General features: G+C 35.5%; 1 protein-coding gene across 2 annotated transcripts in view; it reads right to left on the reverse strand.

The window, feature by feature from the left end:
- Positions 1-17,987, reverse strand: part of ABCC1 (ATP binding cassette subfamily C member 1) — a 146,368-nt gene that overhangs the window by 90,853 nt on the left and 37,528 nt on the right. Inside the window, exons 2-4 of one of the 2 annotated variants that reach the window (XM_051962650.1) lie at positions 4,832-5,008; positions 3,014-3,139; positions 508-645 (exon numbers count right to left, since the gene is read on the reverse strand). In XM_051962650.1, coding sequence (XP_051818610.1) covers positions 508-645; positions 3,014-3,139; positions 4,832-5,008 — 441 coding nt within the window. Of the gene's footprint in view, positions 1-507; positions 955-3,013; positions 3,140-4,831; positions 5,009-17,987 lie in introns of those variants that run through there. The other variant, XM_051962643.1, reaches the window with a different exon arrangement.

Below are 17,987 nucleotides of genomic sequence, written 5' to 3' on the forward strand. Positions count from 1 at the left end.
TTTATTTGTTATTTATATTATTATTATTTATTTAATAGTAATTTCTTTAAAATGAACTGATGCTTAGTCCTTTTCCACTTAAAGCATTTTTAAAGGACTATTTTTTTTAAACTCTTGGGCTTTAAAAGGGCACACACTTGGAAACATGTAAACACATCTTCTCATCTCAGAGACAGAACAAGAATTTACCATACAAAGGTTATTCTAGGACAAGTTTTTACTACCCAGGGGAGAGGGCTGCCTCCCTGCTTGCTCCCATGCTAAAGAAAATGGGATGATGGCCTGGTCTTGTTGTTTACAATTAACTGGTTGGTCTACAAAGTACTCTCTATCAAATGGAAATCTTACCATTTCTTTGTTTACCAAATCCTTGCTCTCAGAGGGCAAATGATGCTTATTAAAACTATTCAGATCCACACTTGATACAATAACAAGAACATGAAAGTCTGGTGCCTTTCATGGGTGGGACAATCCTCAAGGACAGGAAGGGACGAAGTAACTATTTACCTCTCTTAAGGCATGTAGTACTTTGGATCGAAAGACAATGCCAGCACATAACAGGGTGAGGAGCCAAAAAATGAGCATGACCCCTGAGGACTGGACTCCTTTCTTTCTCTCGCACTGAATTAAAAAGGTAGCTAGCAACTGGAAAAGAAATGAACACAAAACAGACACATACACAGAAAGGAAACTATTAGGAAGATGACATGTTTGTCAGACCCCTCAAGAGTCTGAGTGCTTAACAATCTAAGAGAACCAAAACAGGTTCCACTGTGGCCACCAATATTTCCCAACTGTTTATCAACAACACATTTTTACTAGTAAACAAAAAACTATGACTACTGAATATCTTTATTTCTTAAAAGGAAAAAAAACCAACTCTATAAACTGTTAAAAAAAAAAAAAAAAGATTCTACCTTCTCTTCTAATTTGGGTTCTTTCACCTCCTCAACTCATGATGCCCTACTTGTAAGCCACAGAATGGACACTACACAAGAAAGAGTGGTCTGCAGCAAAGAATTTATTATGCTTTAGCCAGTTTGTAGCACTTTAGCCTGAGAAACTGATCTGAATGGAGATTCAGAGATACTGGTCTTATGGTGGTTTCTTCAACACAAAAATCCATCTCTCAACTTTTAACATTTCTTTGTATACCCAGTATGTAGTTCACCTGTCATTGAATAAATGCCTATTGATAAACAATGATGAGAGTTAAGCTTCAAGCTTAACTCTTTTGAGGGATCATACTTTGTTTATTAAGATGACATTTATCTGTATTTTTTAAAAAGTGAACAAAACGTTCAATCTTTTCTATGTTAAGCATTTTTTTAAACAGTCTTCAAACTATTTCCCAAGAGTTAGATGAAAAAATATCATCAAAAGTATATTAAGGAATACAATAGGTCATTCAGCTAAATATGTACCATTCTAATCCATGGCCAAAAGCAAGGTATTATATCTTATCAATAATATTGATAAGACCTAAAACAATACAACAACGATAAGAATATAAATATCATAATGACAAGAAGACTTTTGAGTTTGCAAAGGGCTTTATGCATATGTGAATTTGTATATGTATACAAATGTTTGTTTTATCTGATCTTCATAATAACCCTATGAAGCAACCAATTATGGGAATTAAATGAGATAATGTATATAAAAAGCTTTGCAAATCCAAAGTGCTGAATGTGTTAGTTATAAAGTACATTTTCTTCTCTATAAAATAAAAAGGTAAGACTAGATCATTTCTAAGTTTTCTTCCAGCTCTACAATTCTGTGACTCCATGCAAATCTTAGTGCCCATGATGAATTGCAATTCTATTATGAAGTCATTTTCTCCTTTCAAAAGGCAATTTTTAGCATGCAAACTCAGAATTCTATCTAGATGGCTCAGTAAAAAGAGCATTTGACTTGAAGTCTGAAAGACTCAAATTTGAATCCTTCCTCAAACATTAAATTAGTTCTATCTCCTTGAGCAAGACATTTAATTTCTATTTGTCTCAGCTTCCTCACCTATAAAATGGGGATAATAAATAAATAATAAAATATAATGAGGATCTTCATGTCCTGAGAAGAGGAACAAGTAGTAGAGCATTTGTAAATCATTTTTGCAAACCTGAAAGCACGACATAAATGCTGTTATTTATCATAGCTATTATGATTGCTATTCTATCTCAGTGCCATAGGTCTTCCACAAACCACAAACTTATGTGCTTTAAATTTGTAACTGGGGAGATATACAGAGCATCCAAATATACCAATATAGTATGACTAGAAAATAAGAAATGCTCCTGTCATAATGACTTGTTACCCATCAGCTTCAAGAATTCAAATACTCATATTCAAAAACCAACTGGCTATCCCAAAGTTTAGCACCAAGAATAATAGAGCAATTGGAATGAAGGTACCAATACAAACCATTTAAATGCCAATAAGGATGTTTTGGAGGCAGTTCATGAGTTGCATGGGGTCACTGTCATGTGGCAGAATGATTCCTATGAAGCAGGCTAGATAAAGCCCTAAGATTCTAGGATATTAAGCAGTTCCCAGGAGATGGTAATAGATTTCTGTTATTCCACTCTAAAACTGCAAGTTACTCCTACCAATCACTGAGAATATGCTCAACTATCCTTGGCAATAAATTCAATCAGATTTCTCTGAGTTCAGGGAGAATATAATGGTTACAGAATTAAAAATAGGACTTTCCCACTACCCTAATACACATTTAGAGGTTATATGTGGAAGGATGAAATTAGTCTATGTCTGGCAGATTTGCCCAAATCTCAGACATTTCTGCTTCTTTTCCCATAGTAAGATGAATTCCAATGACATCTAGGCAATTATGCCAAGAGTGGATATTCAATAGAGAAAGGCTCAAAATGAATAGGATAAGGAAGACCTAGACTGAGAGTAAGGTACAAGAAAACTAAGAAGCAACATTTGTTATTCGAGCCAGAAAAAATTCCTTTTCTTACCCAACAAGGACCAACACAAGACAGTTCATACTTGCCATTGTTATGCCCAAGAGTGTAGGGCTGACTAGAAACACAGGAGCCCGGTAAATGCTCTGACTTCTTTCCCAGAAAGAGTAGAATAGATCTGCCCAGCAGACTATCCATAGCAAAAAGCCCAAGGCCTGGAATAGAAACACACATTTTATATTATCACTGTTTCCCATCTACATTCCTTAAAGGGTAGTGAAGATAGAGATGATAATCAGAATCCAGTCAATTCACAAAAGATTATTATCCACATTAACTAAGAACAGAAAAAGGGAAGAAGAATGGTTAAGGAGAAGAATATTGGCAGATATGTATCGAATTAGTTAGGAAGCTCAATTTCCTTGTTCTATTACATTTACCATAGCATATTTGCTTTGCATTCCTAAGACAGCAGGAAAAGATTGACCCTAAATATTTAAAAGGGTATGACTAGGAGAGCCTAGTCACCTTAAGGTTAAAAGATGAGACAGACCTTTGCTCTCTTTCTAGGACAATATCTTGAAGGGAAGAAATCCCACTAATTTATTAAGATGAGTGATGAAATCTCCTTGAAGATCGTGATAACATCTCTCTGCTGGGTTGCAGAGAATACTCTTTGGTTGGTGTATATATACATTTTGCTGTAACCATTTGATTGAGTCATTGCTATTGCAAATCTAAGGTCTAGGGCTAGGGTCTGTTCTAGTAACAGGATCAGTCAGATCTCCCATTAGGGCTGAGTAGGGAGTCAGTCCTTCCTGCTGATTTTCAGTACAAGAGTTATTCAGAAATTTCCCTTCATTTTAATTTATTGTTGAAAACCTCTTACAATCCACTGTTCCTCACTGAGGACAAACCAGTGAAAAGAACTGTGTTGTCCTTTAATAAGCAGATTCTGTGGGGCTTCAGCAGCACCAGTCTTAACACCTATTTCCACTGAAGAAACAGACATAGAAGGCTTAGGAAGCTGAAATAAAGATTTTCCAACTTCAGGACATATAGAAATACCATAGAAGGTATTTTTTTCTTAAATAATTCTTTAATAATTGTTTTCTGGTCATCTTTCTTTTTAAAGCCATGTGCCAAAAAAAAAAAAAAAAAATTACATCTACCATCTGAATGCTGTGTAATTATAAGGACTAAGGTTGGCCCCAAAGAAGAAAAGCACTAATGCACTCCCCTCTTTCCTTGGAGAAGTGGTGGGCTACGAGTGTGAAGTGTTGCATAAGACATCTTACTTCTTCATCTTAATTTGGTTTGGCTTCCTTCAAGAATCAAGTCTAATCCCACCTTTTTTAGAGGATGCCTTTGCCAGTGTTCCAGTTGCTAATGCCTCCTCTTTTGGATTACATTCATCTACTTTGTATAAAGTTCATGTGAATCCATTATTTATATGTCATCTCCCCCATCAGAATGAATGCTTTTTGAGGGCAAGAATTGCTTTTTGCCTTCTTTGTATCCCCAGTATTTAAGATAGTACACTTTATAATTGCCTAATGACTGATGAAATCTATCAGAGGAGAAAATAAGTTGGTTGGTTTTGTTTAACTTGTTTCTTTTGCTAGAGGATAGCTATCTAGGATTTGTGGATGATATATATGAAGAAATAACTGTAATACCAAAAAAAAATACAACAATAAACTTCTTAAAAAACTATTATTTTTTTAAAATTCTAGCTATCTTAGGACTTCAGTTAGCCGAGTTTCAAATAAATTAAGTTTTATTACTCATAGAACAGAAAGAGCCAAATCCTTTCAAGAGTATGCTATGACCTCAACTTGACTGTTTCTTCACCCCACTTCCACCCCTCAAAAAACACACCCACAACAAAAATCATGGTCACTTACAGTTTTGGCTTTGTTGAGATGTGTCATTTGGATATAGCCCCTGTCGTGCCGACAGAGATAAAGGAAGTAGAATAGGAAGCAAACCCAGAGGTAAAAACAAGGCACCCATACCAGCACTGTGTTCTGAAAGCACTTGGTGAAGTCTGGATTGTTAGTATACCAGGTGATATTCCAATCCTAGAGAGACAAAAAAAAAAAAAAAAAAAAAAAAAGGAGTTCTGTTAATGGAATCGAACAGGACACCAAGGCCCATACACAAAACTTCAGTGGCTCCCTCTCAGCAACTGGCCCAAATACCACAGCCATACTCAGCAATTCTGACACCTGGGGCAGATGCCACAAAGCAGGTCCAAGAAAAAGTAGCACAAAGTGCCACAGGGGCAGTTTTTTCCAAGATAAATTCTCTCTTTGGGGAAGAAAGAGGCAGAGGGAGGCAAAATGTAATGCGAGAAAAAGACTTCATGATCTTCAAGACCCAAAGCACTATGAGTTAAAAGACCCTAAAGTCATTGCCCAAGGACAAATCAACCTGGGCACAACACATCCCACATAATGAGTCAAAACTCAGAATATGGTGAATGCTAGTAAAGAGAAGGCTTGCTTAGAAAGTTTAAAAAGTGGGCTGCTGAGGGGAAAAAAAAAAAATCTACCTTTTAGGTGTTTCCTATTTTAACTTAGTCTTTCCAACTAGGTACTAAGAATTCAATTATTTCCACCTGCTGAAAGAGTAGAAGTATTGTCAGAATCCTCTAAATTTCAGCAAAGACCCCAATTATGCTGTCCTGGTTACAGGTTAGTGTCTACAAGATATTATGAGAAGGTCCACACACAATCTTAAGGGGAAAATAAGATCGAGGTGGGCAATGTTAATATGGAAGTATAAAAAGAGCTATGTCTTGCTTTTACATAACATAGAAAATTCCTAGAGGGATGGCATACAAATTAGCATTTTTTAATAAATATTATCAAATTTTAATATAAGCCAGCAAGTCTTCTTTGGTAAGGGGTTTTTTAGTATCTTTTTTAAATGAAATTCTGGAATTATAAAAACACAGAACATTAGAATTAGAAGGGACATAAATAAGAGCAAACATTTTTAAGGAGTCCATTTAGAGTCACAAAATATTTAACATATGTTAGCTAAAGAAAAGGCTTTATAAGAGAAAGGTCATTTAAATGGAATGATTGTCTAGTAGTATCACATAAATAGAATATTTTAAAACATTTTTTAAAATAAAGGCAGGTTTGGGAAGTAAAAAGCTGATTAGGAATATGATATCTAAGAATGGGATTTGAATTTCTGGATCTATGGCTAGAAATAGAGAAAGGAATTCTCCTGGTCTGGGATGGAAGCCACCTTACATAGGAGCTAGCTGAAATTTATATAGCACTTCCTATGTGCCAGGTACTGTGCTAAGTATTTTACCAGTATAAGTTCTTTTGATCCTTAACAACAACAAATAAGGAAACAGTTGTTAAGTGACTTATTCAGAGTCACACAACTAATATCTGCAGCTGGATCTGAACTCAGTTCTTGCTGACTCTAGACCCCCACACCCTATGTATTTACTATCACCTAGCTAAAGTCTTACAAACCTAACAAAAAGGCTTTAAGCTAAAAAGAAAAGAGGAAAGAGAAAACTGCCTAGTCTAATTATCAAACTATATTATGTCACTATAATGTAGGGACAAGAAGAACAGATTTCTTTAGTAAGTCAATGGTTAGTTCATAAGCATCATAGTATTAGAAGTTCTGAGTTGTAAGAGGCAGACCTTAGAGTCAATCGTTCCAAGCCCCTCATTCTACTAAGGATCAGGAAGCCTACATGATTTGCCACCGATCATGCAGCTGCTAAGTGTATAGAAGGAAATAGGATGAGGTCACTTTGCTTATAGGCTTAGACTGTTACTTGATCAAAATTATTCCACCTGTATTAAGCAGAACTAATTCTTGGGAGACAGGAAACCACCAGAATGTAAAATGTCATTTCTCCAGCATTATTTATTTATGTACATACATATACATATTCATGTACTGCTTTATAGCATCATGAACAGAGAGTTTAAAAAAATACTAATATTTATTTTAAAAGCTTATACAAAGACTCAACCAGGAAGTTTCAAACCACAAAAAAAAAAAAAAAAAAAAAAATCATAAGATTAATTTCCTCACCATGACCAAGAACTTTAAAAGTTTTAAGACAACTCTGTAAATAATTACTCATTAAAATAAGCTACTAGTTATTCTGGGAAACTTTTCAAGTGTCCATGGGATGCTACCTTTGGGGTCCTCTATCTACAGTTGTTTCTACACTATCGCTAAAAGAAACTCTCTTTCCTAAGAATTTTCTCTTAAACTAGGAAAATGATACTAGAAAGGAAAGAGGAAGGAAATAATCATTTACATAGCATCTATAATGTGGCAGACACTGTGCTAAATTATTATCTCATTTGATCTTCACAACAAACTCTGCAAGATAGGTAGAAAACCGAGTCCAATAGAAATGAAGTAATTTGCCCTGTATCACATAGGTAATAAGTATCTAAGTTCAGATCTGAACAATCTTCCTGACTCAAGACCCAGCATTCTACCTATTGCACAACCAACTACCTCTAAATCACCACAGGTATACAAAAGAACGTGGCTCACACTAAGACACACAACCTCGAACTATGTGATAACTTACAGAATAATTCAAGCACATCACCACCAACACTGAGAACTCAATATAATTTCAGATTTTATTAATAATAGTTTGCATTTATATATTACTTTAAGGTTTGCAAAATCTTTTACAAATATTACTTTAGTTGATGTTAACAATAGTCCTGAGAAGTAGACTCTATTACCCCCCTCATTTTGTAGATAAGGAAACTGAGGCACACAGACGCTAAATTATTTGCTTAGGGTCACATAGCTAAGTGTTGAAAACCACATTTGAATTTAAGAACTTAATGTCTTCATGACTCCAGACTTTGTCTGCTTTGCCATATAGTACCTCTATTTTTAATCTCCTTAAAAGTCATACATGAGTGGCTAGAAGCTGGAAAATGAATGGATGTCCATCAATTGGAGAATGGTTGAGTAAATTGTGGTATATGAACGTTATGGAATATTATTGTTCTGTAAGGAATGACCAGCAGGATGAATACAGAGAGGCTTGGAGAGATTTACATGAACTGATGCTAAGTGAAATGAGCAGAACCAGGAGATCATTATATACCTCAACAATGATACTGTTTGAGGATGTTATTTTGATGGAAGTGGATCTTTTCGATAAAGAGAGCTAATTCAGTTTCAATTGATCAAGGATGGACAGAAGCAACTACACCCAAAGAAAGAACACTGCGAAATGAATATAAACTGCTTGCATTTTTGTTTTTCTTCCCAGGTTATTTATACTTTCTGAATCCAATTCTCCCTGTGCAACAAGAAAACTGTTCGGTTCTACACACATATATTGTATCCAGGATATACCGTAACCTATTCAACATGTAAAGGACTGCTTGCCATCTGGGGGAGGGGGTGGAGGGAGGGAGGGGAAAAATCAGAACAGAAGTGAGTGCAAGGGATAATGCTGTACAAAATTACACTGGCATGGGTTCTGTCAATAAAAAGTTATTTAAAAAATAAAATTTTAAAAAAAGTTATACATGTGCTTTGTCCAAGGTCTTTTATTTGGAAAAAAAACAAATAAAACTGTGTCTCAAAAAGATGAAAGGAGGCAGCTAGATGGCACAGTGGATAGATTCCAGCCCTAGACTTAGGAGGACCTGAATTCAAGTCCGATTTCTGACACCACTTATCATGTGACTCTGGGCAAGTAATTTAACCCCAATTGCCTTGCAAAAAAAATAAAAATAAATAAGGATGAAAGGCCAAAAACAGAAGGAATTCAATCATCTAATATTTACTAAGCATCTACTATGTGCAAAATTCAGTACTAGACAAGGGAGAAAATAGAAAAGACAAAAATGCAAATCCCTCCCAAATCACAAGAAGCCTAGAGCAAGAAGGAACTCAATTTAACCTGGCAATACAATAGTAACCTTGGGTATCCATCCTCTCAGGGTTTTATCCTTCGCCTTCTTTGCTTATTCATTTATTTTGTTTTACTTGGTACTCTCATCAGCTTCCAGGGATTAAATTATCACCTCTGTTATTGATTATTCTCAATAATTCTCAAATTCATTTTTCTAGTCCTGACCTGTCTTCTAACCTTCAAACTCACATCTTCAGCTATTAGATATCTAAATTGAATAGCCCCAGACATTTTAAACTTAACATATCTGGAATGGAACTCATTAGCTTTCCCTGAAAACTTTCCTCTTTCTGAACTTCCCTATTGTTGATGAAGGACATCACTATTTCCCACTCACTCAAGCTGAGAATTTGATGTCAAGCTCAACACTCTATTCTCTCCCCATCCTATACCTAATTTTTTGCTAAGTCCTATTCATTTTCCCTTTATGATCTCATATATGCATATTCATACACACACACGAATATACCCATAGACATACCCACTGGATAAACTCCAGTGCTCCCTTACCAACTTCAGGATCAAATATAAAATCCTCTGCTTGGTGTCCAAAGCTCTTCATAACCCAGCCTTTTCCTTACATTTCAAATCCTCCTATGCCTTACTCCCCTATCCCCATCTCCATCCCCACACAAAAGTCCTCTGCAATCCAATAATACTGTTATTTGAATGGGACACTCAATCTTCCAACTGAGATTTTCACTTTTTCTCATACCTAGGATTTTCTCCCTTCTTATCACTTGACTTCTGGCTTCCTTTAAATCCTAGCTAAAATCCCACCATCTATAAGAAACTTTTCTCATTCCTCCTTAATTCCAATGCCTTCCCTCTGCTGATTATTTCCAATTTATTCTATGTATAGCTACATAATAGTAGTTTGCAGACTGTTTCCCCCCATTGGACTGAGGTATATTTAAGAGCATGGCCTGTCTTTTGCCTTTCTTTATATTCCTGTCATAAATGTTTAATAAATGTCTATTGTCTGCAAATAAGACTTTTATAAAAATCTAAAATGATAACATAGATAAAATTTGTCTTTAATAGTCTTCTCCTTCCTCTTCTTTTTACTCATTTGCCACACCTCAGAACAGTACCAATAGGCTATCTCTGACATGCCCCAGTTTCCCAAAGCTCCCTTGGGGCTCTCTCAACTCTAGGATAGTTTTTGACTTCTAAAGGCTTACACAATCTGGCTCCATCCTCCCTTCCCAGGCTGACTGTATGGAACTCCCTCCGAGTACTCTAGTTCCAGCCAAATGACTTATTCATGTTCTACCCCCACCACATTCCAGTTCAGGTCTCAGTGCCTCCCATGTCTATGTCATTGCATGGGCTGTCTACCAGGCCTAGAATGCACTTTTCTCCCCTCCACTTAACAGAATCCTTAGGTTACTTCAAAGTTCCTATATGTATGCCCCCCAATTTCTCTACATTTTTTTATTTAAATTAAAATAAGGCATTTCTCCCATTGAAAAGAAAACTCCTTGAGAACAGAAGCTTTGTATCTCTAGTGCTTAACATGGGACCTGGCATGTGGCAAGCAATTTAGAAAGATTTGATGAAATGAATTGACCCTTTCTCCTAGTGCCTCATGTTCCAGAACTACCTGCCTTTCCTCCTCCACCTGGGATAAAAAAAATCTCTTGTTCAAAGTCTCATCTTCTAGGCCCTGCTTGGCTCCAAGCCAAACCAATCAACTTGTACTTCCTAATATAAACATTTTGTTGTTGTTCAGCCATTTATTTCAGCTGCATCTGATTTTTCAGACCTCATTTGAGGTTTTCTTGGAAAAGATACCGAAGTGGTATACCATGTCTTTCTCCAATTCATTTTATAGATGAAGAAGTAAAGCAAACAGGGTCAAATAATTGAACCAGGGATCACACTGTGGGCAATACATCATACACACAGGGAAGTGTAGGAGGCCTAAGTCAGATCTTCCTGATTAAAGGTCTCGTACTCTAGTTTCAGTGATGCAAGGCCTACTGTCCTAATATAAAAATGGTTTAATATAATTCCACCCTGAATACCATGTTTGCCCTTTCAGAGAGGCCTTTTGAAATCCATGCCTTATTTAGAAAAACAAAAGTTCTAGAATCTCAAGGGGAAAAAAAAGTAAGAAAAAGTACAACTTGAGCAAGGTATTCCCAGAGCTTAAATTCTATCAATTATAACTGGTGAAATTATTTGGTACTGTTAAAAAAAAAAAATACAAGACAGCTAGGTAATGCATTGGAGTCTGGAAGACTCATCTTCCTGAGTTCAAATTTGGCCTCAGTCACTATCTATGTGATCTCCTGCACAAGACACTTTAACCTTATTTACCCCAGCTTCCTCATGTGCAAAATGGGATGAGAAGGAAATGGCAAACCACTCAAGTATTCTTGCCAAAAAAAAAATCCTAATGGAGTAATGACGACCAGGACACAACTAAAACAACTCAATAACAACAAAAAATACAAAAGTCACTAAATGGAATAAGATTATAATAGCATGAAGCAGACATCATTAAAAACAGCAGCAGCAGATTTGTTAAGCCTCAAAATAGGAATCATTTGGGGCTCCTTTTTTGGCAAGAATTTCTGAGAAAACTTTCTAGTTTTCTTTCTTTCTAGAACTCTAGAGAGAAATTGGCTGTAAACTAGTACTTTATGTCACATACTACAATAAACTTGTAATGGATAAACAACCTGAATATAAAATTTGATGAGATCGAGATCAGATACCTTTCACAACTGTGGTTAGAAGAATTCTTTACTAAATAAGAGAAGAATAAGAAAAAATTATGGAAGATAAAATAATTTTGACAACTTCAAAAACTATTGTTTGAATAAAAACTATGCAGATAGAATAAGAGGAGAAAATGTATAAAGAGGGAAAATTTGTACCTAAAATCTAAATCTAAATATGTATAATATATTATATTTTATATATATGTAATACAATATATTTATAAATATATAAATAATAAAATCTAAAATCTAAAAAAACCTAAACTGTGAGATCCAAGATATATAGGTAATTGACATGTAATTAGTAATTAAAGGATAGAAACAAACAAAAAAAAGTTTTCAAAACAATTGCAACAAATAAATGATTCCATCAAAATATACTCAAAATCTCTAAGAATAAAAGAAATGCAGATTAAAGACAACTTTGAGGTTGTCTTTACAAATCCCTACCTCTGTAAATTGGCAAAGAGGTCAAAGAAAGGAAACATCACTGTTGGTAGAGGGATCCAAAGAATACTAATACACTGCTGGTGGAGCTACAAAGTAACCAAACAACATCTTGAACATTTTGAAATTATGGAAGAAAAATGTGAATCTTACCCATACTTTAACCCTGAAATCCCACTACTACGCACATATGCCAAGGAAATCAAAAAAAGAAGGCTCAATGTGCCAGAATATCCATAGCAAAGAAGGAGCCAAGAACTGGAAACAAAATGTCCAAAACTCAGGAAGAAGTTTTCTTTTGTTTTAATTGTTTATAATATAATAGAATTAAGAAATGATAAATGACAAAATCAGAGAAAATGTGATATGTATGAAATGATGAAAATCAAAATGAGCTAGCTAAGAGAACAATGTACACAATGATCACAACAATGTAAATGAAGACATAAAGACATCACTGAGAAGAAACAGGGTTCCAAGTAATGAAATGACTAGTGTCCTTATGAATAGATAAGAAAATCTCTTCATAACAAAGACACTAGGAACTGAGAAGCGGGGAGCATTAATATGGTACCTACTATGAGCTTTATAAGTATTATCTAATCCTCACAACAACCTTGCAAAATGGGTAATAGTATTATCTCCATTATACATTGGGGAAAATGAGGTAGAGAGATTAAGTGATTTATCCAGGGTCACCCAGGTAGTGACTAAAGCAAAAATTGAGAGTTGAAAAGAGTAAACATACAGATAAAAGATATCAATTTATATATTAAAAATAATAATAATAATAAGTAAATGTCATAACTCAAGCAAGGAAAATCTATGGCAGGCCAGCAGAGGAGAATTTTTCCTCTGTCCCATGCTGTAATCCAACATCCTGATCTCTTCTTTTTAAATTCGTTTTTCAGTTGTGTCCCATCACAAACAGCTCTACATCTTCCTTTCCTTTCCTTGCACTGGCCTTCCCCTATGCCTGGAAAGTAGTACCTCTTCATCTCAGGTCCTCTTCCTTTCTCTCAGCTCAAACTGTACTTTTTGAAAGGAAAGGGAGAGAAGAAAATGAGGTAGGGAAGGAAGGGGGAATGAAAGGGAATGAAAGAGAGAGATAGAGACACAGATTCAGAGAAACAGAATATATGTGAAGATACATGTTGTCTTCTTTTTTTGTCAAGTAAACTCCTTAAAAGCAGGAACTGGTTTTGTTTCTTTATATTCCCAAACTCTTCACACTGGAATTCACAAGTCCTCAAATACTCCCTGGCCCTGGAACTCCTCACTACCTCCCTCGGGTTAAGGAGGGTGAAAGGTAGACTTCAAGAAGCATCTCGTATACCTTCCATTTTAAGAGGGTGCCCAGGGGTGGCCATTTCATCATTTTTCATCTGCTACAGGACTGCATCATGTCCTGAGGGCTGGGTGCCATCCTTCCCTCACTCTCTCATTTTGCTTCCTTTTATATGTGGGCTCACCACTATTACACTGTGAGCTCCATTAAGACAGGGGATTATATTTTGCCTTTCTTTCTATCCTCAAAGCTTGGTGTAGTGCCTGGCACACAGTAGGCAATTTATAAATGTTCAGTGACTGACATAAATACTTGTTGATGAATTGATTTATATCCCTTCAAGAAACAATAAAGAAGTAACTAATCATCATCCTTAGCCAAAAGTCAACTTCCTGCTGAGACCATTTACCTAAACTGATCTAAAAAAAAAAAAATCTACTCATGAATTTCTACTCATGCTTACTGCATGAGGCATGAAAAGGACAATGAGAGAGCAGAGTCTCTGAATACAAAACTGATTTGGTTAAGCTTCCTTTAAGGCTAGAAGTATATACCCCTACAGTTAAAACCCAAATAAAAAATGGGATTTGAGCCATACAGACAAAAATTCCCTTCATCTTGAATGACACTAATAGGAATAACATTCATATTACTCATGCTGTATTGGGCCACACCCACAGTTGTGTTGTGTTTCCTATATTAAGAAACTCCAGTAGCGTTATTGTCCCCAATACTTACTGTATTTTTCTCCCTGGTCACTCTGGTTTACCTCTCAAATAGAAGGGAACATTCTTTAGTTTATGGTGTGAGGGATAATTTGCTTACACTATGGGAACCATTATTTAATTCAATTCAAATATTTACCAAGACCTATTATGTACAGATGCCCTGAAGGTGACAGTTACACAAATGGCATTCTGAGAGTACTGTGTAAAAGCAAATAAAATCAGCAGTTTTGAAACAGAAAGCATGATGACAAATGGGGTCAGAACAGAGGAAGGAAGAAGGGTGGAGACTGAAAAGGGGGAAGCACCAAGTCCAGACTTGAACTTTTATTGCTGCCAAAAGAATTGGCTAGGGGCCACTGACTCCTTTATTGCACCCCCTGCTCTCAGTGTGAGTTTAAAGATCTCCTATGGCAAAGGGGAACCACTATTATCACTGTACTGTAGGAACTGATAAAAGGGGCAATGTCATCAACCTTCAGTCCAACCTGTAAGAATTTAAGATGAGAGGGGTACTTGATTCAAAGAAAAAGATATAAGCAGATAATAATCTTCAAGCATAGCAAGGCCTTTAAGGGAGAAGTGACCAGATGTTCTCCTTCTCCAAAAAAGGCCAAAATACAGCAAAATCTAGCCAAATATGGATTTTTTTAAATGAAAAGTCTGAATTATTACAGACTGGCTTGGGAGGGAAGACCAATACATATAAAACAATACAATGTCATGTAATTAAATGTTATGTTGTATGATATGGATTGAGCTGGAGGGCTTTCTTAATAAGTTATTAAATGTTTATTCAAATACATAAAGTTTTGTTGCTTCAGTGGTACCCTATTACCTTTACCACTGCTGCATCTTTCTTATTTGTTCCCTTCCCCCAATCTATCCCATGCATCTTATATACTGTTGCCAAACTAAGACAAACATTTTGTCACTCCCCTGCTCAGGAATCTACAAAGGCTCCCTGTTTTGCACAAGAGTTATCCCTTCCACATTGTGACTTTCCCCATTACAATTACCACAGTTATCACAGGTCAGTATGAGAAACTGAATGGGAATTTGGGGAGAGTTTTGCAGAATATTTAGGTTACAAGTGAAAGCCAACAGGTATCACAGAAAAAGTTTGGAAACTTAAAAATGCACAAAATGTGCATGTGTGTGTGTATATATATATATTATTGTATAATGTCAGAATATCTTATCTTTTAATACCATAATAATTCAGACTTTTTTTGGGGGGACAAAGATAGGGCAAAAAAATTTTACATAGATTTTCCAGCTCATAGGGGGCACTCCCTTACCCCTAAAAGACTATATCTCTATTAATCATGTGACTTCCCTGGCCAAAACTTCTCCCTGGCCATCACTCCCTATATTTGTGATCCAACATCCATTAGAAGAATCCCCTTAATCAGGACTTACCTTCCCCACAATATTCTCTGTTGATGGCCAGTTCATCCTCCAGTTTAATCAAGCTCAATTCCTAATTGCATGTCTTTCATCTCTCACATTCCCTACCCAACAAACCGCATACTTATTTCCATGATCAAATTCTCTCATGATTTTGTCTCTGAATACTTTTCCATGAAACTCCATCTTATTCAAATCTTACTCATCTTTAAGCTCCAGTTCCATCTCCTCAGGGAGCTTTTTAAATTTTACCTTTCAGGCCTTAGTGACTTCCTCCTGAAAAACTGAATTTTATGCTGTCTTTATTCTTTTTTATGCTAGATATATTGCTCAGTTCCCCAACTAAGTTTTATGATCAATTCTCAAGGACCACCTTTTAATAGAAAGATTTTGAGGTCCTCCCCCAATTATCTTGTTTTATATATCTATGTATGTGCAGATACATACATGTGTGTATACATACATACATATATACACATTATCTTCTCAGAAAAAATAGAAAACCCACAACTTAGAAGGACTGTAGTTTTTAACTTTTGTCTTTGTAGCACCTAAAATTGTGCCTTACACAGAGAAGGCATTTAATAAATATTTGTTAATTGGTTGAATTCCCACATGCCTGGAATACATTCCAAGTTTACCTCCCCATTGAGAAATCCCTCTTTCTTAAAAGATAATTTCTACATGAAGCTTTTACCTGTCTCACTAATTGTTAGTATCCTTCCTCCCAAACTAGGAGAATGGGAGAGTTCATTACACATGTGCACACATGCTTGAACACACACATAATTTATTTGCTTTATGCTTATGCTATATATTTTTGGACAGGTTCATATTGTCTCTCCCATTTGAACGAGCTCCTTAGGAATATAGAGACTTCATTCTTCATACTTATTTCCTCCAGTATTTAGAACAGTGTCTGGCTAACAATAGACAACAAATGCTTATTGACTAATATTAATTTTACTTAGCTTTCCCCCCCCTTTCTCTGTCTGTATTATAAGGAATAGCTTTCAGGGAGTTGAAGGAAATTATACAATGGGAAATGGAGATGATGTAAAAATAAAAGATATCAATAAAAATTTATTTTTTAAAAAAGTGATAAATACTTAATCAAATAAATCAAATGGGAGTCTACAGAGTACAGGCTGGTTGTTGTCCTTAGGTAGATAGAAAGCACTTTTAGAAGTTTTTTCTCACTAATACAAATTGGATTAAGTAAATCCAGGAAAATAACACACACCACAACTCAGGAAATGTAAAAAACTGAAATATAACAACCAAAACTAAAAGAGAGAAGGGATAAATGAAAACACATCTTCTTTGAAGAAATAGGCATGTGGAATGGAGGTAGAATCCTACACATAAGTCAGACTTCTACTTGTTAGTTTTACTGAACTTTTTTTCCTTTTGTATTCTTTGTTACAAAAACTTTTCAGGGAGGAGAGAACAGGAACAGGGACAGGGTAGACAAGACCTTTGGCTTCACTGACATAGGAAACTCTTGGATTCAAAAACTCACCAAACCAATGTAAGTGAGCACCTACCTTCTTAAAGAGTAGTTTGCAACCCCCTATAGGGTCTCATAATTGAATGTGATGTGGTGAAATTATGATTTTTTAAATCAGTAAATGTTTGCTTTGTATACCTATAAAAATACCTATACCTATATTTTTATGTGAGACCCTGGGTATATAGGTATATAAAAATATACCTATATACCCAGGGTCTCACATAAAAATTTCTTGGACAAAAAAGGGTCACGAGTGGAAAAAGTTTAAGAAGCCCTGTAATAGATGTAGTATCTGGGGCATTAAGGTTACAAAGCTCAGTCATACTAAGTATATATTGAGGCAAAACTTAATCTCAGTTCTTGATTCTGAGTCTCTTTCTCTATCCAAGATATCAGTTAAAAAACATTTTAAAGAGTATTTTCTTAAATAAGAATTCTGAATTTAATTATTTAATTATAGTAATTGAATTCTGAGAAATTAATAAAGTTTTAGCATAAACTGAAATTCATATTTAGGAGAAATTTCTGATTAATAAAACACACACACATTTATTCATTCACACAACATGAACAGAATAGCCATAATAGGTCTGATCATCACCAAGGATCTTTGAAACACAATAAATAAAGAAAATCAGTACACAGAAAAGCATTAAAACTAAAAGAGAATCTTATTGCTTCTTCCAGAGTCCATTTTCCCAAATAAGAAAACAGGATGAGAGAGAAGTGATTCCTTCTGTCTCCTACCAGAAAAAAAAAAATACAAGAGTTGTTTCAGCCTTTCTTTGTCTCTTCTACACTTAGCACAAATCCTGGCCTCAAGCAGGTTCTTAAAATGCTTCTGGATAGGGAAAAAAAAAAAGATTGTTTGAACTATGCAGCGTTCCAATACTCTGTATAGAGCACTGACACAGTGCTCTGTACAGCCCCAAACACCACTAAATGTTGTTGTTAGTATTTACTCAATACTTCCAACTTAACTGGGAAGGTCAGCACAG

Source organism: Antechinus flavipes, chromosome 1, assembly GCF_016432865.1.
Source record: "Antechinus flavipes isolate AdamAnt ecotype Samford, QLD, Australia chromosome 1, AdamAnt_v2, whole genome shotgun sequence".
Lineage (NCBI taxonomy): Eukaryota > Metazoa > Chordata > Mammalia > Dasyuromorphia > Dasyuridae > Antechinus > Antechinus flavipes.